Raw genomic sequence first — 22,276 nt, 5'->3', positions numbered from 1 at the left:
TTCATGAATCCCATTAAAAACACACTTACACTTCCTCAGACCTGGTCTCAACCATCGGACTCCAGCAGGCTCCACCCTGAAAGGAGGAGGGGGGTCAGAGCAGCACAGTCAGCATGCACACATGGACATTACATGGCTCTCACACACACACTGTTACACACTGAGCTCAAAGCTCGGCTCCACTGTTTTATTCAAAGAAATCTACATTTATTTATCAGCACATTTAAAAACAGCTTGAGCCAAAGTGCTGCACAGAGTAGAGAGAAAATAGGAAACATACACAGTAATGACTATAAAGACTGGTCAGGATTGAAAGCTACAGAGTACAAATGTGTTTCCAACCGGCTTTTAAAAATGTCCAGTGTTGGTGACGACCTGATGTGAAGGGCGACTGTTCCAGAGTTTGGCTGCAGCCATCGATAAAGCTCACCTCTGTTTTTACGTCTAGTTCTGGTCAGAAGCTGCTTATCTGCAGACCTGAGGGCTCCACTTGGATTCTTTTGTTAAAGAGAGATAAGATGGAGCCAATCCATTCACAGATTTAAAGACAACCAGATCTGGAAGTGGATTCTACCACGTACTGGTAACCAGTGGAAAAAGCTGGTGATGGGTCGTCTAGCACAGACCCACCGCTGGAACCAGACAATTGATGAGGAAGAGAACTGTGACAGCGCCGTTCCTTCACTTGACCTCAGTCGCTCTCGTCTGCACCCTCGTAACACTGCTCTTTATTGAGCTTACATGAATATGCACAAGTTCATTATGACGTCTTACACAGGTATGAACAAAGAGTACCAGTCTGTGCATAGTGTGTGTGTGTGTGTGTGTGTGTCTGTGTGTGTGTGTGTCTGTGTGTGTGTGTGTGTGTGTGTGTGTCTGTGTGTGTGTCTGTGTGTGTGTGTGTGTGTCTGTGTGTGTGTGTGTGTGTGTGTGTCTGTGTGTGTGTGTGTGTGTGTGTGTGTGTGTTCCAGATGTGACCCTGTGACCCCAAAGCTGGTGCTAAGAGTCCAGCGGTCCCCCTAACAAAGGGCTCTTATACTTAACCAGACACAGAGTAGGTGTCCTCCTACACCAGGGGTCTCAAACTCGCGGCCCGCGGGCCAGTTGCGGCCCGCAGGACGATAGTTTTTGGCCCAACCTTAATATGAAAATGTAATGTTAGTTTGATAATGTATGACACTTTACAGTGTTGTGGGCGGAGCTGAATTAACCCACCAATCAGGGTGGGATATGGATCTCAGGGGACACCAGCCGGGCTTGATGCAAGCAGGGAAACATTTCTCAATGAGTCAAAGTTCCAGCAGCGTTGCCCTGGAGTGTTTCTTTCTTTCTGTGCCTGGCTGGCTTCCTCCTTTCTATTGGGCAAACGCCGACATTCGCCCCAGCGCGCTGCGTTCACAACACTTCAAAAAAAGTTGTTTTTTTAAGTTGCTGCCCAGCGGGACATTATACGTATATAGATTTATACACACGTCAGTGGGATTTAAAGTTATTTTTCCACAGAGAGAGATCTCATATTAACTCTCACAGTGATGCGTAGGCGGCGGGATAAAAGAAAAGTCATGAACTCAATGCAGCCCAATTTAGTCTGCAGTCACATAGCGACACCTGTTCATCGGCAACAACAGTCCCCGGTAACCCGGACTAATTATAGGGTCGCACCGTAATTTGTGGCTCCATGTTTTTATTTGCATCACTCCGTTTGCATTGCAGCAAACATGAACATTACATATATTTCAATATAATGTAAAAGCAGTCAAAACAACTAACATCAGAAACAGCTGATGTTATTTGTTATATGTCACGGTGTCATTTCCGCTTCTTTCTCCTGTAACAACAGCCCGGCGCCGTGAGCAGTCGCCTTTTTTGCGCTCGCTATCCCTGCACTTTCTACCATCTGCAAACGCCACGGTGTTCGTGTCGTCATGAAAGACATGAACATCGAGCGTAAAAACAAAGGAGACTGCTACCGGCTTTTTATCTGCCGATCGCCGTGCTACGGTTGCAAGAAAAGAAGCAGAAATGACGTTCTCTACGCGTTGAGACGTTCCCCGTCCGTCGGCTAAACGCTTGATTGAAACTTCAATGCGACAGTGACACCAAGTAGAATTATAAATGTCACATAGCCCCAAACATGTCTTTTTCAAAGCCTGCGGTGAAGAGAAAGGTTGGTGATGAGCACCGACAATTTCAGGAAAAGTGGGAAATGCAATATTTCTTTGTTGAGCACAGGGGCACCCCGACCTGTCTTATTTGCACAGAAAAAGTTGCGCTGCACAAGGAATACAATTTGAAACGTCATTACACAACTAGACATGCTGAGGTGGATGCAAAATACCAGGGAGACGAGAGAGCGAACCGGGTTGCCAGTCTTAAAACAGATCTACTGAGGCAGCAAGATTTCTCCAAGAAAGCAACCAAAGAGAATAATGCAGCAGTCGCAGCCACGTGGTTAGTGAGATGATTGCTAAAGCAGGGAAGCCATTCACAGAAGGTGCATTTGTCTAAAAGTGCATATTGCAGGCTGCAAATATAGTCTGTCCGGGAAAGAAAGGTCAGTTTAGCAACATCAGCCTTTCTGCCAACACCGCAGCAGATCGCATTTCTGACCTGTCAAGTGACATTTATGACCAACTGTGTGAGAAAGCCAAATGTTTCAGTGTATACTCAGTCGCTCTTGATGAGACCACAGACATCACCGACACTGCCCAGCTCCCAATGTATGTCCGTGGTGTTGATGACAGTTTTGAAGTGATGGAGGAGCTGCTCACAGTAATTCCAATGCATGGCCAGACCACCGCTCAGCAGATATTTACAAGCTGTGTGATGCCATTGAGAATGTTGGTTTGCCATGGAAGAGGTTTGTTGGAATAACAACAGATGGAGCGCCATCAATGACAGGGAGGAAACATGGACTGGTGGCACAAAACAAACTGGAAGAGGAAGGCGTGGAGGAGGCCATTGCTCTGCACTGCATCATCCATCAGCAGGTCCTTTGCAGCAAATGCCTGAAGTTTGACAATGTGATGTCTATTGTTGTGAAATGCATCAACCAAATCAGATCCAGGGGCTTAAAGCACCGAAGGTTCTGTGCTTTTTTAGAGGAAATGGAGTCAGAATATGGGGATGTGCTCGACTTCACTGAGGTACGTTGGCTCAGCAGGGGAAATGTATTAAAGAGACTTTTTGAGTTGAGAGCAGAAGTGAAGCCTTCATGGAGAAGGATGGAGTTAGTGTTCCTGTGCTAACTGATCCCAAATGGCTCATGGACTCAGCTTTTCTTGTTGATATGACACATGAGCTTAATGTACTGAACAAGACGTTACAAGGCCAGGGGCAACTTGTCAGTGCTGCCTATGACAACGTGAGAGCATTCTCCACAAAACTGGCGCTCTGGAAAGCTCAGCTCTCTCAGACAAACCTTTGCCATTTCCCAGCATGCAAGGCACTCGTGGATGCAGGCACACCATTCAGTGCTGACGAGTATGTTGATGTCATTTTGAGGCTACAGGAGGAATTTGATCACAGATTTGCTGACTTCAAGACACACAGAGCCACCTTTCACATTTTTGCGGACCCCTTCTCCTTTGATGTGCAAGATGCCCCTTCTGTGCTTCAAATGGAGCTCATTGAGCTGCAGTGCAACTCTGAACTCAAAGCAAAGTTCAGGGAGGTGAGTGGAAAAGCAGACAAGCTTGGACAATTTTTGAGAGGATTGAGCCCTAGTTTCCCTCGGCTTTCCCGAATGTTCAAGTGGACCATGTGCCTTTTTGGTAGCACATACTTGTGCCAAAAGCTCTTCTCCACTTTGAACTTCAATAAGTCCAAGTACAGGTCCAGACTTACGGATGATCATCTTCAAGACATACTGAGGGTCGCAACTGCTTCCTCCCTCAGGCCAAATCTGGCTCGGCTATGCGAGAGGAAACGCTGCCAGGTCTCTAGCAGCAAGGAGTAGGCAAGAGAAGCCATGTTCAGAAGAACAGTTCATTTTCTCCAGTGTTCCATTCATGTTCAGAAGAAGGTTATAGAACTGTTAATACAGACATTTCAATCTAAATACAGCAGATATAGAAGACTGAAAGAAACACACAAGTTCACTGACTAAAAATATCTTATTATTATTTTATTTATGTATTACAGATTGATTTATTTTCTTATTAATTCTTAATTTGTTTATTTATTTTTCATATTTTGTGTTAAAAAATAAAAATAAAGAGATTTGAGAAGATTGGAATTTTTTAACCATGCCTTTCTTGTGGAAAACCTAATGCGGCCCAGCCTCACCCAGACTCTGCCTGCAGCGGCCCCCAGCTAAATTGAGTTTGAGACCCCTGTCCTACACCATCAGTAAGAGAGGGTACGACCTCTCTCATGGCCCCAAGTGGTGTGTGCATGCCAGAGCACTCTGGAAGGCACACAGAGTCTTTACAGACTACTAAGGATCAAACCTCTATCATTATGCAATCGATTATACAACTCTAAGCATATATGAGTAAATATTTTTAAGCATAAATGACAATCAACAATATAAACCTTACAGCTGGTTTTAATAACAGAATTTATTTGTTTCTCAAATGAGAAAGAGCTATCGAGAAACACTCCTAAATCTTTAGTTCTGAACTTTTCCAGTGGGCCAAGGTCAACATTATCTGCTAATGCTAAATAGGCTGCCGTTATTAACTAATGCTAATTTGACATGAATTAGCATTATGCACTAATGCTAACACTATTTCCCTTTCTTTATACAACTTGAGCAGTTATTGCTAAGTAGGCCACTTTTCTCTGCTAAAGATTTCTGTGACCATGATAGAAACTCTGATAAGCTAATGCTGCTAAGCTAATGCTGTTTATGGGCCCTGTTAGAATCAATATTTCATTCTCATTCTGTTGTTTGAGAACAATAACAGAAAAATGTGCACTTGAGAACAAATTTATTGTGAATTCAGCTGTGAATGTACAGTTTGTCATTATTTAAGCTTCCATTTCCAAATGTTAGCTGACACTTTATTAGGTACACTGGTATCTATATCAGGTACACCTGTGACCTAAATGTTCCTGCAAACAGACTCCTTGGGGACCCCTAAATAAATATCCATGAACTATCCAGCTAGACTAGTGTGTCTGTCCCTGAAAATATTCCTGCATGTGTGATTGTTCATGTCTCATCTGCAGGAAACAAACAGGAAGTGAGTGAAGGACACAGGAAATGTTTCCAGCTCTTCCTCCTCTATCAGATTTTCTCTCCATACCTGAGAGTGTCCAGTCTCCAGCCTGGATCCTTCAGTCCAGCCGACAGCAGCTTAATTCCTGAATCACCTGGATGATTGTAGCTCAGGTCCAGCTCTCTCAGATGGGAGGGGTTGGAGCTCAGAGCTGAGGCCAGAGAAGTACAACCTTCCTCTGTGATCAGACAGCCTGACAGACTGCAGACACACAAAACAACAATCAATCTGTCAACAATCGTTTTCTCTTTGTCACAATAACATCTATCCATCCATTGTAACTTTATTTATAAGTGACAATACCCAACAGACAACAACAGTCATCTGAAGCTGTTTAACAGTGTAAGGTAACCGCCTCCACTGTGAGCAGCACTTGGTGATGGTGGGAAGAAGAGCTCCCTTTGACACAAAGATCCTCCCAGTGAAAACAGGCTCCAGGAGGAGCATCTACCATGACTGGTTGCAGGGTGAGGGGAAAGAGAAGAGATGAGCTCAGAGAGACAAGAACAAAACAGAGAGACAAAAGTTAAGGACATGCAGTAGTGACATATAAAAGCATCAGGAGTGAAAAGAGGGGAGAAGAAAGCAGAGCATCATGGGAAGTCCACCAACAGCCTGAGCCTATAGCAGCATAACTAAGGGATGGTTCAGGGTCACCTGATCCAGCTCGAACTATAAGCTTTATTAAAAAGGAAAGTTTGAAGCTGATCTTCAAAGTAGAGAGGGTGTCTGTCTCCTGAACTCAAACTGGGAACTGCTGCCACACCCAGTCCAACATAGCCAGGCTTTCTTTGCTGCTTTGACAAAACCTCAAATCCCAGTCAGAGATGATGAGCATCACCACAGTGATGATCATTTCTCTGTAACCCAGGCTTTCTGCTTCAGGATCTGTGCACGCTCACAGAACAAGGAGACCTTTAAACATCATTTCACTAAATGGATGGACTGAGCTCAGCCTACAGATGAACTGGTGCCAGAGATCATAAAGAACATCAAACAGTCAAATTCAACACTTTAATGGAAATATGAGATTAATGCTGCAGACAATCATGAAGCTGCTGAATTCATGAACATCAAGAATGCAGCGAGTGGTAAAATAAAGATTTGACCTCAGTGTGCTCAGTGTTCCTGTCTATTCCTAACATATTCCTAACATGATAGCTGCACTTTAGAGCTCTAAAACTGGAACTGACACATGTTTAAACTCTACATGTTACTCAGTACATTCAGTTCTGACACTCGCCCACAGTCCAACAAAGGAAACATGGAGATCACATCAGTTTGTCACCAAAGTCTAATTATTAGGGCAACTTAACCTGTTATAATCTCGTTAACTCATTAACTGATTAACGTCAGCAATTATTTTAATCACAGTTTTTAAAATCATGATTATTGTGAAAGTGCTCACTGGCTCTGAATATAACAGCCATGGGTCACAGGAGGGATGTTGATCAGTGCTGGCTTGAAATGGGCGTCATTATGCGTCTCAGCCAATGGGAGCATTGAGGGTGGGCCTAATACTACTGCAGCGCTCACATGACCCAGGACAGAAAGAAAGGGGCGGGGACAGAAACATGGAGACAGGTACAGATCTTTGACATGTTCATTTTAACTGTTCCAGGAGGCAGTGTTGATACAACTAAAGTTATCTGTTGTTGAAGAAGTCGGTCTGAGGAACGTTCTTAGGATCAACAAATGACGGCATGTATGAGCCTCAAGACGCAGCGTCACAAGAAGAACACATGAGCTGTAGAAAAAGGAGAGACTACGAAAGCCACGGCGTTACAACATGAACCAGCTGTTGGTCTCTCTGGAGACTACTGGGCGTGGCTGGGTAACCATGGTTACCTGGGAGTTACAGAAACGTGCAGAACATGTGATTCATGTTGCACAGCAGTGGGACATTTGAAATACAGTCAGCACACTCAGTACAGATAGTGCATCAAATATGATGCTGCTGCCAGACGTCTGCCTTTGAACACGTCCCTGCATCGCGCACAACACCAAGGTTGCCATGGCAATCACAGCTGACAGGGACAAAGTGCACAGCTGGAAGCCTGCAGGTATATTTAACATGATGTATTTCTCAGTGTCCTGTCTGTGTGTGAGAGACAAACAGCCTCTGTATGTGTGTGTAAATACAGCATGAATATGTAGAGGACATGTTTGTGGATATAAGTAAATGAAAGCTCTGCGTCATTTGAATCTTCTTGTTTCTGTTGCAGGTCTGTGACTGAACTTCTGGGAGGAGAAACGTTGGTTTCATGCTCTGTGATTCTGTGTTTTGTCATCTCTCTCAGGTGATGGAGAGCTCAGATGATGACCCCGCCTACGTGGTCAAATTCAAGTCTACATTCAGAACAGACCTGGAGACACGCAAGCAAAATGCCAACATTGTATATGTGAAAACTGCTGCTGGAGCCAGATTCAAGGAGCTCAAGTGTTTACCCAGATCTTACTGAACTTACTGCAGGAACAGAGGGTTGTTGGAGGGAAACCTGTGGAAGCAACAACATCCGAGCCACCAGAGAAGAAGTTGGCCCTGTTGGTGCTTCATCAGAGTGTGAACAGGAGGAAGACTCAGCTGAGAACAGTGTGGTGGATACAGAGCAGAGCCCACCATCAGTACAGAGGCCTGTCCATCAGAGTGCTGCTCCAACATGCAGCACATGTACTTGGCCACAGCTGCAACATCTGTACCTGTGAAAGCTTCTTCTCTGTTGCTGCTCATATTGTGCAGAAGAAGAGAGTTTCTTTATCATCAGAAAATGTCAATGAGCTTGTGAGTCTTAGCAGCTGGCTCGGTGCAGAGGAGGAAGAACATGTCAGTCAGAGGAAGATAAATGCAGTTCATGTTGTCAACTCAACCTGGACTGTTGAAAGAGTTTTTCTTTGTCTTGTTTCTGACTGAGATTCTCCAAAGGAAATCCAGCACAAACACACACTTCACACACTCAAAGTCCTGCACAGTAAATGAGCTGATGAGCGTTTGTGCTGCTGCCTGATAACAGAACAATAGTTCTGCTGCTTCCTGTTCTGCAAACACACATTTATAAATGTTCACTTGCTGTTGATCAAAGGTATGTTGGTGGCTCTGGACGCTGAGGGAACTTTGTAAAAAACTAGATCAAATGTTAACGTCCTGGCAGAGGCAAAGAACTTTGATTTGATATTTGATTAGATTCATGTTTCAGCTCAGACTGACAGAAATATTTGAACTGCTGCTGTGTTAAAGGGAACACTGCTGTTAGAAAGCACCTGATCTGTTTCTGCACACTGAATGTTGCACTTCTCATACTGCAGTACTATTAAAATAAGTACACAATGCACTACTTTTGAACTCATGACTGAATGTTGCTGTAACAAAGCCATTAATGTGATTCAAAGTGTTCATGGTTTCCCAGCACAACAAATGATTGCACAAGTGTGACTGATCCACTTTCTAATGTGTGTGTAGCCCACACTGTGTGTCACTGTGTCACAGGTGAGTCTGTGCGTCCAGGTTCTATGAGGACAACAGGATATAGTGACTGAGTCCAGCAGCTTAAAGTCTGACTCCATCCTCCATTTAAATAACTCACAGCAACAACTGAATAGCTTTGCCTTTGTGTAGCTGACACTTCATTTTAATGTCCTTCTATTCTGGTTCATCTGGTCTCAGTTTCTATAAGCACACAGGTTTCATCAGGACTCTATGACCTCAGTAATCTTTGCTGGGCCTTAATGCTCTGAACAAAGCTGCACAGCACAAGACTAAATAGAAATGAATCAGTCTTTCATTCTCACTGCTGTTTGACTTCAGCTCTCAATGTCCCACCATAACCCATGGAAAGAATTACTGTCCATCCAGGCTCCTGAACATGAAGCTGAAGAAGGTGGAGTATTGTGAGGGCTGATGGAGATGATGATGAGGAATCCAGGAGCAGTGGGTGGATGGCAGCATCAGCATGAAGGATCAGTGTGAGAACACATCATCATCCACAAAGGAAACCAGTCTGAGTGTCTGACGCTCTTGTTAGAAAGACGCAGTCCCAGCAGTTAGCTTGTCTGCTAGTTAGCTGAGAGCTAACTCACTTGTACATTGAATACCAAACTGTGTAAACCAGGGGTGTCAAACATATGGCCCGTGGGCCAAATCCAGCCCTTGACATAATTTCATATGTCAAATATTGATGAATTTTCAGGCTTGCTGATAATCAATGTGAGCACGGCTGAGGTTTTATTCTGATGAGCAAACCATGTGGCCAAACACTTTCAGAGACAGACTGGGATCATACCATTATGTGAAAGAGGACATGTCCCATAGACAGCAAGGGTAGTGGTAGAGACCAGTACACAGAGAAATGGGAGCTGTACTGAAATGCAAGCGTGTCAGGAAAGAGTGAAAAGGCAAAATGAGCAGCATCTGGCTGCATTTCAGTGATATTGGAGACCACAAAGCTGAGTGCAACATTTATACAGGAGATATACAGGAGACGCTGAGAGCAGAACTGATAAAATTAGGAGCTGGCTAAAGTGAGACCCATTTTTATTTCCACCCATTTTCCACTGTGGAGGACAAAAGGTTTCAAACTGGTCCAGGTCTTAAACCTCACGTGTTCTTCCTAATAGCAGTAAATGGATAGAAATAAGGCTTTTATGAAAACACTGAATAAAACTTGCTGCCTTTAAAAAGACTAAATGTACAGTTCAGTATTGAATACTACATAAAATAAACTATATATAAAGTGTGTCTGAATGGCAGAGATGCAGAACTATGTGCATGTAGCACAGAGCCACAGCTCAGTGTCTGAATGAGTCTCACAGACCTGAATGTGCTGTTGAAGCCATTTATAATTATAACGTACTTCTTTACTCGTTTGATCTGCTCCTTACCACAAGCCACCAGACGTAGAAGGTTTTGGACTTTTAACTATATTTTCTGAAGTTTTACAACTTTTCTTACTGTTAAAAACCTCGTTATGGCCATTCATGCTATACAAAGTAATTAGACATGTGTGGTATCAACAGAAACGTCAGGATCTCAGCTAAAAGTTCACAAAACCATCTCAACAACCACCAAACAGCTGAAACAGCAGGTGAACAGATCACACAAAAAAGATCTAAACACAAATCCCCCTGATCATCTGTTTTTTAAACATGAAGTGTAGTTTTGGACGTTCATTTACTGCTGGTTCAGTGAATTTTGGTTGGACAGTGATGAAACCTGCAGCCTCAGAATCTGTGAGAAGTCTGCTTTCAGCACGCAACAGCATTGTTGTGTTGTGTGGATCCACCTCTGCAAACTCATCACTGTTTCACCATCATGTTTCTACTTAGAAAATAACAAAGGAAGCAGTTCCCAGGAACTACTTCCTGTCTTGTTAACATAAGAGTATGTTGCCCTTCAAAACACCTCCACTTGTCCTCTTATTAGAGGACTGCCTTATTATTAATCTGCTAATTCTGTCAGTTGATGAAAGAAAAATGCTTGATCTCACCTGAGAGTTTCCAGTGTACAGTGTGGACTCTTCAGTCCTTCAGACAGAAGCTTCACGCCTGAATCCTTCAGGTTGATGTTACTCAGGTCCAGCTGTCTCAGATTAGAGGTCTGAGAGCTGAGACCTGAGGCCAGAGCTTCACAGCTTCTCTCTGACAGGTCACAGTGACTCAGTCTGAAAAATAACAGATAAACAATTACAAAAATAAAACACTTATGTCGAAGTGTAATGAGATACTATTATATTTAGCAATATTTCATCTTGTTTTGTCAGGAAACTGAGCACTGATGCAGAGCAACATGTGGAGAGAATCAGAGGAGAAGAAGTGAAGAGAGAACAGCAGTAAAACAACACTGAATTGTTCAGTGTGCTTTTGATATCAACAAAATGTGTCAAACTTCTTTATTTTGTATTTGTTTTAGTAGAATTGATGATTATCACTTAGATAACAACCACAGGCCAGGTCTAAATTGCACTTTGGTGACAGTTACACCCAGAAATATTTCAGAAACGTGGACAATTTGTGCTCCATTGTATTCAGTATTGAACAAACTGAGTACCGATGACCACTTAATATTTTTGATATTTTATTTCAGTTGTTCCACCTGATCTGTGTTAACTAGAATAAACATTTAAAAGCTAAAGCTATGATCACATATGTACTTACAGAGCTTTGTTGGAGGCTTTGACCACTGGCAGCAGCCTCAGAAGAGCCTTTTTAAACGCTCATGTTCTCACTTAGATCATTTATTTCTACTTACATTTCATTCTGGGAAAAATGGGGATTACTTTGGAAACAGGAAGTATTTTCCCCAAAAATCAGCCCTGGATTAGTAAATCACTCCAACATGTTCTCAGTCAGAAGAAGCTGTCTTGTTATGAGGGAGAGAAGAAAAAGATTGAGGCACAGAAACTTGTTGAAAGAAAGATAAAGCAGCTAAAATCAGGTCTAAAAGTAAAGCAGAGCATAGGTTGAATAAAGGACACTCAAGGCTGGCTTTGAAAGGAATGAAGTCCATGGTGGGGATGCAGAGCAAGGACCAAAGATGAATGTGATGCTGAATCAGCAGAAGACTTGGACTCATTTGATTCCAGCTTTGATATCATTGATTTCAATGAAGAGCTTTGTGATTGTAGCAAAGGACTGGTAGCTCTGAAAGTGACACTGCTGAAGTGTTTGTGAAGGTTCGCAGTCATCTAAAAAAAAAGGCATCTGGACTTCTTTAAGTTTCTTGAAGACGTTTCGCCTTTCACCTCTCATCCAAGAAGCTTCTTTATTTCTAGGGTCAAATGGTCCCAGATTTAAGCCCTGTGGGAGAGTCCGCCAAGGGGGTCATGAACCAAATGATTTTACAATTATTGGTTAACTAAATAGCTTCATTAAAACACAACTCTTCTTCTTTTATAGCAGCACTTACTCCTTGTAAGCTCCACCTGCTCCACCTTCTGAGTCAGACGACATGAAAACAAACTGTAAATCTAGTAGAACCATGATTGGAAATCTTCTCAGATCCATTTGTACATTTAGAGCCTGATCCTGAAATATAGCAGCACGGACATTCACAGCAGCAAAGGGTTCTTGCTGATCTGAGCTGGCTTGGCCCTGGCTTATTGAAGATTAAAGAAAGCAGAACCAGCTGTTCAAACCCCCACAAGGCTGCCCGCTGTGACTGAAACAATGGGACGGGTCGTGACTTCTCAAAATGGGCTCATTGAACGCAGCACGGATAAGATCTTGAAGAAGCTCATGGTGGTCGTGAGTTCTCAGACTTTGCTCTTTGAGCGCAAAACCGATAACCTCTCGGAGAAGCTCGTGGCTCTCCAACGGGAGATTGAGAGACGAGTGACGGACTGTTAGATCAGCTGTGAAATTGACATGCAGTTGTTCGCACCAAAGAAAGCCACCATCATTTTATGCGGCTAACATACCGGCGCCAGCTGTGGTCTCAAGGCTGGAGCTGAACATAACAAATCTCACCCTGATAACAGACGGTGTTTAGACTGTTCCTTCCCATCCTAAGCATGCTTATCCCCTCCCGGTGCAGACGGTGGGTCGAGGGGACCAGCGCAAATGCTGCAGGCCCGGATGCGCTGTCTACACCGGCTGTCTTTCACCTTTTACCCATCCCTGTTGCTTGTCATGTGTTTCTATGGCGCATTAAGAGTTTTCATGTGCTCTGCGCTAAGGTCATTTTTTTTGTCTGTTCTCAAACTGATCTCCCTGTTGGAGCTCAGTCTGGGGGGAGTTCTTTTTTCTCCTCATCTTTCCTGATGTTGTGCATTTTCTGCTGTTCGGTTCCAGGTCGCTGCTCTAGCGGCTGACCGGCCAGCTACCTAGCCTGACCCGTCTCCCCAATGTGATGTTTGTGTATTGTATGTACGGTTGGAAAGCTCAGTATCCTAATTGCCCTTTGAAAATAAATACAGTGTTCTGAATCTGAATCTGAAAAGATTACAGAAGACGACTCTGTTCAGTAAATATTACGCTCATGCTGTCACGAAATACCAAAGGTAGGTAAAACTCTGGTTGTTGCAGCCATCCAGTATGACATGCTTTGTACTGTCCTGCTGCAGTTTGTGACACCTGGTTGATGAGTTGTAAAGGATGATGAAACAAACACTTCACTCAATGTTTGTCTTCTAAACTGGATGTAATTTGGGCAGCCGATAGTTTTTCTTAATCTATCCCAGCTGCAAATAGGAACACAACAAATAAATAACTTTACCCACTTGGATCCTTATCATTCAAGATTGTGAAGAGATTCTCTACTCAGAGAATACTGGAGATTTTAGATGAGAGAGATGGAAGATGATGAAGGGGAAGAGTTTTCACAACTTGAGGCCTTTTGTTTTCACTGTATAGGACAAAGAAGACAGGAAGGGAGGGAGAAGTGAGGAGAATAACACAGGAAATGGTGTTGGGCAGACTCAAACCAGGCCCTGGAGTCACGACTCTAACCTTCAGTGCATGGGTCACCTGCTCAGCCAGGTAAGCTACAGCAGTCAGCAGTGTGTGAGTTAATTTGAAGACAATGATGACTATAAGTCAGGTAAAAAAAAATACTATCATCAACCAACAAGGGGAAAACAGTGAGCTTGAATGGCCAAGCTTTGACCAAGTGTGGCTCACTCCTCGGTCTTCTTGCACAAGGAGTGAACCACCCTGCATGGCTATCAATGTGGTGCAACCAAGGCCATCATACAGTACAGGCCATCCAAGCTGATTTTAACTTTTCGTCCCAGACACCTTAGAAATCATCTAGATTAGGATATGTTGGCTGTTCTAGATCCAATCACAACAAACAGAGCTGTTGTGTGTCCAAGGTGAACAGGAAGAATATATACATGCATAAAGTCAATAAAGTCAGAAGGTTTGCTTTAGACTGTGCTGCAGTTTATCATCAAAGACAAACAGGCACCATGCTGCCAACAAATGGCATCAAGTCTGACTTGAGGTTTTTTGTTCTTTTTTTTTAAAATCAAGATTAAATTTTATAGCAACCACAGCAGAGATGACCAGGGAAGGTGTGTTTGAAGGGATATAGCTACAACAGCTGGTTTCAGACTGAAGATGAACTGAGGTGCTGCACCCAAGTCTGCAGGTTCAGGGAGGGACAAACATCTGCTGCAACCAGATTGGAGTGAGAGGAGAGAGCAGGCCAACAACAACAAAGAAACAACAAACACACTGTGGAAGACCGAAGCAGAGTTTAGTTTAAAGTGGAACTAAGGATGTTTCTCTGGCTGCCAGGATTCACTGAGTAATTCAAATGCTTTCTTTAATGCAGGACCCACCATGCATGTAAAAGCAAGTGTTTCACCAACATTTGTGACTAAAATAGACCTGCAGTAGAAATGTATCTAGGAGCATGCATGTGAATATAAAGTATCACAACATCAGGCACATGCAGCCTAAGTGTTTAAACAAAGACTGATAACATAACAGCAGCAGTGATGATCAGAGTTTATGGTGAATCCAGCGTCTCGAGTTCTGGAGGCATCAAAGAGGTCACAGTTGTATTGGAGAAATCCCAAAACTTTAGGATACAATTTCATACAGAGACAGAAAGCCTGGTGAAATAAATTACTGACACAGTTGGATGTTAAAAGTAAAGACATGAGTACAAATGTACTCACAGAGCTTTGTTGGAGGCTTTGACCACTGGCAGCAGCCTCAGAAGAGCCTCCTCTGAAGCAGAGTATTTCTTCAGGTCAAACACATCCAGATCTTCTTCTGATGACAGTAAGATGAAGACCAGAGCTGACCACTGAGCAGGAGACAGTTTATCTGTGGAGAGACGTCCTGATCTCAGGGACTGTTGGATCTCCTCCACTAGAGAACGATCATTCAGTTCATTCAGACAGTGGATCAGATTGATGCTTTTCTCTGCAGACAGATTCTCATTGAGCTTCTTCTTGATGTACTGGACTGTTTTCTTATTGGTCTGTGAGTTACTTCCTGTCTGTGTCAGCAGACCTCGTAGGAGAGTCTGATTGGTCTGCAGTGAAAGACCCAGGAGGAAGCGGAGGAACAAGTCCAGGTGTCCATTTGGACTCTGTAAGGCCTTGTTCACAGCACTCTGGTAGAAGTGTTTCTCTGCAGAATCTCCTGTTTCAGACTTCTGGGAGGTTGTTTGTTGTTGTTCCAGCAGATTGAGTCCAGAGTTGATGAAGGTCAGATGGACATGAAGAGCAGCCAGAAACTCCTGAACACTCAGATGGATGAAGCAGAACACCTTGTCCTGGTACAGTCCTCTCTCCTCTTTAAAGATCTGTGTGAACACTCCTGAGTACACTGAGGCTGCTCTGATATCGATGCCACACTCTGTCAGGTCTGATTCATAGAAGATCAGGTTTCCTTTCTGCAGCTGATCAAAAGCCAGTTTTCCCAGAGACTCCATCATCTTCCTGCTCTCTGGACTCCAGTGTGGATCTGTCTCAGCTCCTCCATCAAACTTGACCTTCTTCACTTTGGCCTGAACCACCAGGAAGTGGATGTACATCTCAGTCAGGGTCTTGGGCAGCTGTCCTCCCTCTCTGGTTTCCAGCACATCCTCCAGAACTGTAGCAGTGATCCAGCAGAAGACTGGGATGTGGCACATGATGTGGAGGCTTCGAGCTTTCTTGATGTGGGAGATGATGCTGCTGGCCTGCTCCTCATCTCTGAATCTCTTCCTGAAGTACTCCTCCTTCTGTGGGTCAGTGAACCCTCTGACCTCTGTCACCCTGCCAACACAGTCAGGAGGGATCTGATTGGCTGCTGCAGGTCGTGTGGTTATCCAGAGGCGAGCAGAGGGAAGCAGTTTCCCCCTGATGAGGTTTATCAGCAGCACATCCACTGAGGTGGACTTTCTAGGGTCAGTTAGGACTGTAGTTTTGTGGAAGTCCAGAGGAAGTCGACACTCATCCAGACCATCAAAGATGAACACAACCTGGAAGTCTTCAAAGCTGCAGATTCCTGCTTCTTTGGTTTCAGTAAAGAAGTGATGAACAAGTCCCACCAAGCTGAACTTTTCCTCTTTCAGCACATTCAGCTCTCTGAAAGTGAATGGAAATATGAACTGGATGTCCTGGTTGGCTTTGTCTTCAGCCCAGTCCAGGCTGTATTTCTGTGTTAAGACTGTTTTCCCAATGCCAGCCACTCCCTTTGTCAGCACTGTTCTGATTGGTTCATCTCTTCCAGGTGAGGCTTTAAAGATGTCTTCTTGTCTGATGGTTGTTTCTGGTCTGTCTGGTTTCCTGGATGCTGTTTCAATCTGTCTGACCTCATGTTCATCATTGACCTCTGCAGTCCCTCCCTCTGTGATGTAGAGCTCTGTGTAGATCTGATTCAGGAGGGTTGGGTTTCCTGCTTTAGCGATGCCCTCAAACACACACTGGAACTTCTTCTTCAGCTTAGACTTAAGGTTACGATGACAAACAGCAGCTGGAAGTTCTGAATAATAATAATAAAAATACAACTTTAACAATCATATTTTACAAAATGCTGATGACAATTTCTGACCCACTGAGAAATGACTGAACACACTGGTGTCACAAGTCTCTCATTTATCCAGCAGCTTAAATCTTTAGATAAATCCTCTTACGTCTCTGCAGACGGTCAGCCAGCTCCTCCTGCTTCATTCTCCTCAGGAAGTCCACTGTGATCTTCACAAATGCCTCTCTGCTGTTTCTCCTCTGCTCATCATCCTCCCTCTGAAACTCCAAGCACTGGGGCTTATTTGGATTCAGAGCCTTCTGGATCTTCTTCAGCTCGTTCTTCACAAAAGTGATGATGTTGTCCTCCAGCAGCTGGAACAGAATATTTATGAATGACCCACCACTCTGAACTTTAGTCCACACAACATCCACTTCTTTACGATCAAGGGGCATATCATCCACGAACTCTTTACCAATTATAGGTTTGACTTTATCTGATTAACTGAGACTTTGTCCACAACTCCATGATCCCAAAACGTTGATGCTGTTCATATGAATGCAGCGATTTCAGTGGGAGAAACATTTCACTGGTGTTCAGAGCTGAACTACCAACAGGTTGATGATCAAAGCCAGAAACTTGGAGATGTTTCAGGTGACTGAGTTGATCGTACAGACAACTGGTCTTAAAGGTTCACTCTGTTTACACATACAGATCAGTATTTAAGGTTTGACTCTCATCATCCACTGGAGCACAAACTGGGCGTCATCAGGACACAACAACACAGAACAAACACCATCCCCACAGACACAGCAGCCAGCGAAGCAGAAGAACTTCACATCAAGAAGGTCCTGAGTAAATGTGAACGCTGGTTTGAGGGCGGAGTCAAGGAGGCCATTTATGTGAAAAGGAAAGACCATCTCTGAATGGAGGAGGGGCCTAAGGGTACAACTGTCACCATCTTACATGCTGTGATTGCAGCCATTCCCCAGCTCTCTGTGAACTGGACTCATGACCATTGATCAACAACCATTGATCAATGGTCCTGACAATATGCGTACCAATGATCAATGAACTGACCTCCCAGCCCATTGTTCCTTCAGTGGGCTGGTTTCAGTCATACAAATGTCCTGTTTATGAGATTGAAACCTGCAGTCAGCTGAGACTGAAGAAGTCACCTGATGATGATGAAACGTTTCTCCCACTGAAAACATCCAGATGAACAGAATCAAGCTTTTTGGGATTTACGTACCTGGATGATTGAGCATCAAGACACAACTCTGTGACTTTTCTCAGATGAATCAATCCTCTCCTCCAGCTTTGTTTACATCTACCAGCCCTGTGGCGCTGCCCAGGGAAATAATCTATGTGAGAGGTGGAAAGTCATACAGGTGTCTGCTCCTGCCTTCAGTTATTTTATCTACTGTGTGTCAACTGGCTGAACCTCCTCCAACTGTCTACTGTCTCCCTAAACTCAACAATGACTTAGTGATCTATCCATTCTCTGACCAAAGACATCCTGCTGCAGGAGGTTAACATAGCAGCCAATGATGATCCCACTCACTGTGAACAACACATTTGGACCTGATTTGCTGCTCTGGTTTACACGTGAACTTCCACTGCTGCTGTCACCAACTTGAGAGGCTCTACAGAAAAACTGGACTTGTCCATAAAAACCATAAACTACATTACAAGGACAGCATTGCTCAATCAACTCTAATTACTACTGACATGTTATCTCTTCTAACTAAGGTACAGACACTCAAACTTGCTGCTTTCAGTGAGAAGTCAAATGTCTGAATTAGGGCTGCCACAAACGATTATTTTGATAGTCGACTAGTCACCGATTATTTTTGCGATTAGTCGACTAATCAGATCATCATCCATTGAACGTAAAAGTACAGCTTATTGCACCAGCAGCATCTGCTCTTATATAACTATCATTAGCTTACAGCTTTAAGTGTTTAAGGTCTGTGCTAACTAAAAATAAAGACAAGATGATAGTTTATTACATTTTAATGAAATGTGCAGATTGTTTCGGTGGAGTTTAATAAACTCAGCCGATTTACTCAGGAACAAATAAAATACTGAAAAAAGCCAAACAATAATCTTTTTAAGTTATCTAAGTGACTTGTATATGTTTAACCTGAGTAGGGCGGTGGGTTTGAAAACGATCTGCCGGGAGTCCGGTGCTCTCATGGCCCCCGGCTAGCTATCGAGCTAGTGGGTAACAGAGACGTCTCCGAAAACGTCGGAGCGCTTTTGAAAATATGTGGTGTCTTGATAAACAGAGCAGATATTTGAGGTTTACACAGCTACATTCTCGCCTGAAAATATGTTAAACGTTTATTTTGTGACCCAGAAAGAATAATAAGAGTAATATTAAAACTAACTAGCTGCCGCCATTGTTGACAACTGCGCTGGGCCGCGCTATGAATTCTGGGACACAGTTTCTTCTTCTTCGGGGTTTAACGGCAGCTGGCATCCTTGTACATGCAGTGCTGCCATCTTCTGTTTCAGTCCGTTATTACACTCTTAAATCCTGCTACTTATTCCTGCTTTTGGGATCTTACAAAGCTTCAAACGACGCGTCGACTATTAAATCAGTCGTCGACGATTTTGATAGTCGACGTAATCGTGACTAGTTGACTAATCGTGGCAGCCCTAGTGTGAATATGAGCTGGAAGCTGCTGAGAGTCCTCCTCCTTCCCGTGGGGTTTACTTTCTCTACTACTTTCACTATAAACACGCCCCTTTCATGCACCTGCAGAGGGCCACCAGCAGATGGAGCTGTCTTAAACAAATCCACTTGGATAGTTAGCTGTAGATGACTTTATCAGTATGATTGTAGGACTTTGAGTTATTCTTTAGATTTATTTAAACTCTTGTATTGTGCACAAGTGTTGAGCGACCCATAATTTCTCTGTACTTTTCATAAGAGCAGCCAGACTTTCAGCTGGTTTTTCTTTGCTCTGCAGGTTTTATGAAGGTGTGTCAAAGTTGTTCTTTGGACATTGGCTGCTTTTTAAATCATTTTCAGTCCTCGTACAGGAACACTCTTCAAGCTAAATCCAAGTGTGTTAGACCAGAGTTAACCTGATAGATATGCGTGGGTGTGTAACTCTTAGAAGCTGATTGGCTGCTTTTTATGGGGGCTGGGTCTTTGGAAAGTGTTTTAGTAACACACCCTGAACTGCACACTTTAACAAACAACATGAGATTTTAACTGTAATGTAAAACTCATGTGATTCACTGTTATTAAGCACAAACACATCTATGGCCCTGTTTCCATTAGTAGCTGCTCAGATCGACTCACCACAGGTCACCACGACTGGACTGGATCCACTGGTTTCCATTACAGTTGAGGACCACCTAATGTGGTCGTCTCAATACAGCCGAGTGTCAGCTCACATCATTAGTAAGTGCTAATGCTGCTAATTTCCATCATATTTGTCATTTATTGCTCAAAGTTATTGAAGAAACAGTTATTCAGCTTCATTCCCACTGATCTCGACTACAAACTGTTTCACTTTGGTTTCTGTTTAAAGCCTCGATGTTTAAAACGTTTCCCTGTGATCACATTTGCACCGTCTGATTTCAAAGTTTGTTTCTTTTGGTCATTTAGTCCACAGAGTCCTTGGTGTTCTGAAAGGGACCTATAAATAAATGCATTATTATTAATATTAAAGTAGTTGTTGTACATGTACAGACCATAAATATGGAGTCCAGCTGTGTTTGATGCTGCTGGGCAGACTGACCACTGGGAACCTCTGAGCTCTGCTGGTCCACTCTGTGGAGGAACCATGAAGGATTAGATCAACACAGGATAAAGATCCAGGAGTTTCTGCTCAAATAACTTCATCTGAATCAAGTCTGTCAAGTTTTAAACTCTCAGATTGTGAACATATCAGTAATTTTCAGTCTGTTTTCATGGACGTCCTTTCAGTGGTGATGTCAGGGATGATTTTGAAGAAGCTCATCAAACTGAACCATCAGCAGATCACTGCTCCAAAACCAGAACATGATCCGAGTCTCCCTCCACCACCAGAACACCAGCTTTACTAACGTGGTAGATCAGTGTAGTACAGATCAATAACTGATGAGTCATTTGATCAAAATCACTGAGTGCTTCACGTCTGACCCTCTGATGCTTCTGTAGACATTTTGCATATTTAATGAATGTCTGACAGTTTTACATTCATTCTATGAACACAGTGGAAATGTTGTGTTATAGTCTCCATGTTGTTTCCAGCATCATAAATTCTTAAGTTCAGAAAATTAGATTCTTTCTTCACAGCTGAAAAACAACAACATTTATTCTCTATTGAAATCTGCATCGTCCACTCCAAAGGTCACAATCTGAAGGTAACATCTGGTTTTGTTCCCTGTGGTTAACTCTGAGCATCAGTATGGTGGGATTTATCCACTACATCCACACCACTGTGGTTCAGTGTTGTCCTGATGGAGTAACAGCAGCCAGTATGATCCAGGCTTTAGCTGCTGGGTCTCTGTGTGACCTCTCAGACTGTTTAACAGATCAGACACAAAGAGAATCAGAGCAGCTCTGTTCTTTAAAGACAAACATGAACCCACTCAGGTCACACTTTCCCCACAGATATGAGCATCACTGTCCTCAAACAGCAAATGACCAAGTCGAACATTTGGATCTTTTCTCTTTCATTGTTTTCTTTTTAATGAATCTTTGTAACAATCTGAGGATGTTTCAGGTCATATTTATCCAGGAAACACAAACATGTAAAGGAGTCATCACAGCTCTCTGACCTCGTTGCTCCAGGTTCACCACTGAAGTGTGGATTTTGACCTTTGGACCAGTCACTCCTCACAGACGGACAGCTGGACCCTGCAGACTGTGACCTCTGACCTCTGCAGACACAAACATGATTGAAGCAGCTGTGATCACACAGACTGCAGATAATGCAGCTGTTTCCTGTCAGTAACATCCTCTTAGATTAGAGTTCAGCTTTTTACAGGAAAACTGGACAAAACTGATTTTTGTTACAAACTCATTTTCATTTCCTCTCAGCTCACAAACACAGTCAGACAATCAACCAGAGTCAACACTGATTATAATGTCAGTGCAGAATTATTTCTGTTACTCAGTGAGTTCAGCTCTCTGACCTCGTTGCTCCAGGTTCACCACTGAACTCTGGATTATAACCTTTGGACCGGTCACTCCTCACAGACGGACAGCTGGACCCTGCAGACTCTGCTCTGTCCTCCTCTTCCTCCATCATCATCTTCAGTCAGTCTGAGAGGTAAACCACAAACACTCAGTGAGTTCACATTAACAGGAGGAACTGAGTTACAGTCGCTGACCTCTGACCTGTCATGTGACCATGAAACCAGGTCAATATGTCTGTAGGTTCAGTCATCCAGGTCATGTGATCTAAGGAGCTTGGAGAGAAAAGAGACGTCTTTAAGTTTCTGGAAGACGTTTCATCTGAGAAGCTTCTTCAGCTCTAAAACCAAACGGTGGAGAGTCCCAGATATTTAAACCTGAGAGGGAAAGAAAGCATGTCGCTGACCCACCACTGATGTTATTTCAAGGAGGAAACTGAGAGCCTTTGCACCAGGAGCACAAACATCAGCTCCAGCAATGATCCACTGATGTGTTTTTATTCCATGTATGAATG

The 22,276-nt window shown here is 43.4% G+C and overlaps 2 protein-coding genes across 2 annotated transcripts in view; one reads left to right on the top strand and one right to left on the bottom strand.

The window, feature by feature from the left end:
• Positions 1 to 22,276, bottom strand: part of LOC309702207 (protein NLRC3-like) — a 131,156-nt gene that overhangs the window by 2,866 nt on the left and 106,014 nt on the right. The window contains exons 5-10 of the mRNA XM_082526723.1: positions 21,405 to 21,506; positions 20,334 to 20,412; positions 16,792 to 16,996; positions 14,843 to 16,640; positions 5,253 to 5,426; positions 30 to 76 (exon numbers count right to left, since the gene is read on the bottom strand). Of these exons, the coding sequence (XP_082382849.1) occupies positions 30 to 76; positions 5,253 to 5,426; positions 14,843 to 16,640; positions 16,792 to 16,996; positions 20,334 to 20,412; positions 21,405 to 21,506 (2,405 nt within the window). The remainder of the gene's footprint in view (positions 1 to 29; positions 77 to 5,252; positions 5,427 to 14,842; positions 16,641 to 16,791; positions 16,997 to 20,333; positions 20,413 to 21,404; positions 21,507 to 22,276) is intronic.
• Positions 1 to 22,276, top strand: part of LOC309702308 (uncharacterized protein) — a 73,763-nt gene that overhangs the window by 9,818 nt on the left and 41,669 nt on the right. The window lies entirely within an intron of this gene.

This window comes from Aulonocara stuartgranti (genome assembly GCF_965226115.1).
Source record: "Aulonocara stuartgranti genome assembly, chromosome: 3".
Taxonomy (NCBI): Eukaryota; Metazoa; Chordata; class Actinopteri; order Cichliformes; family Cichlidae; genus Aulonocara; species Aulonocara stuartgranti.
The sequence above is the reverse complement of the archived record's forward strand: the minus strand, read 5'-3'. Positions and strand labels throughout refer to the sequence as shown.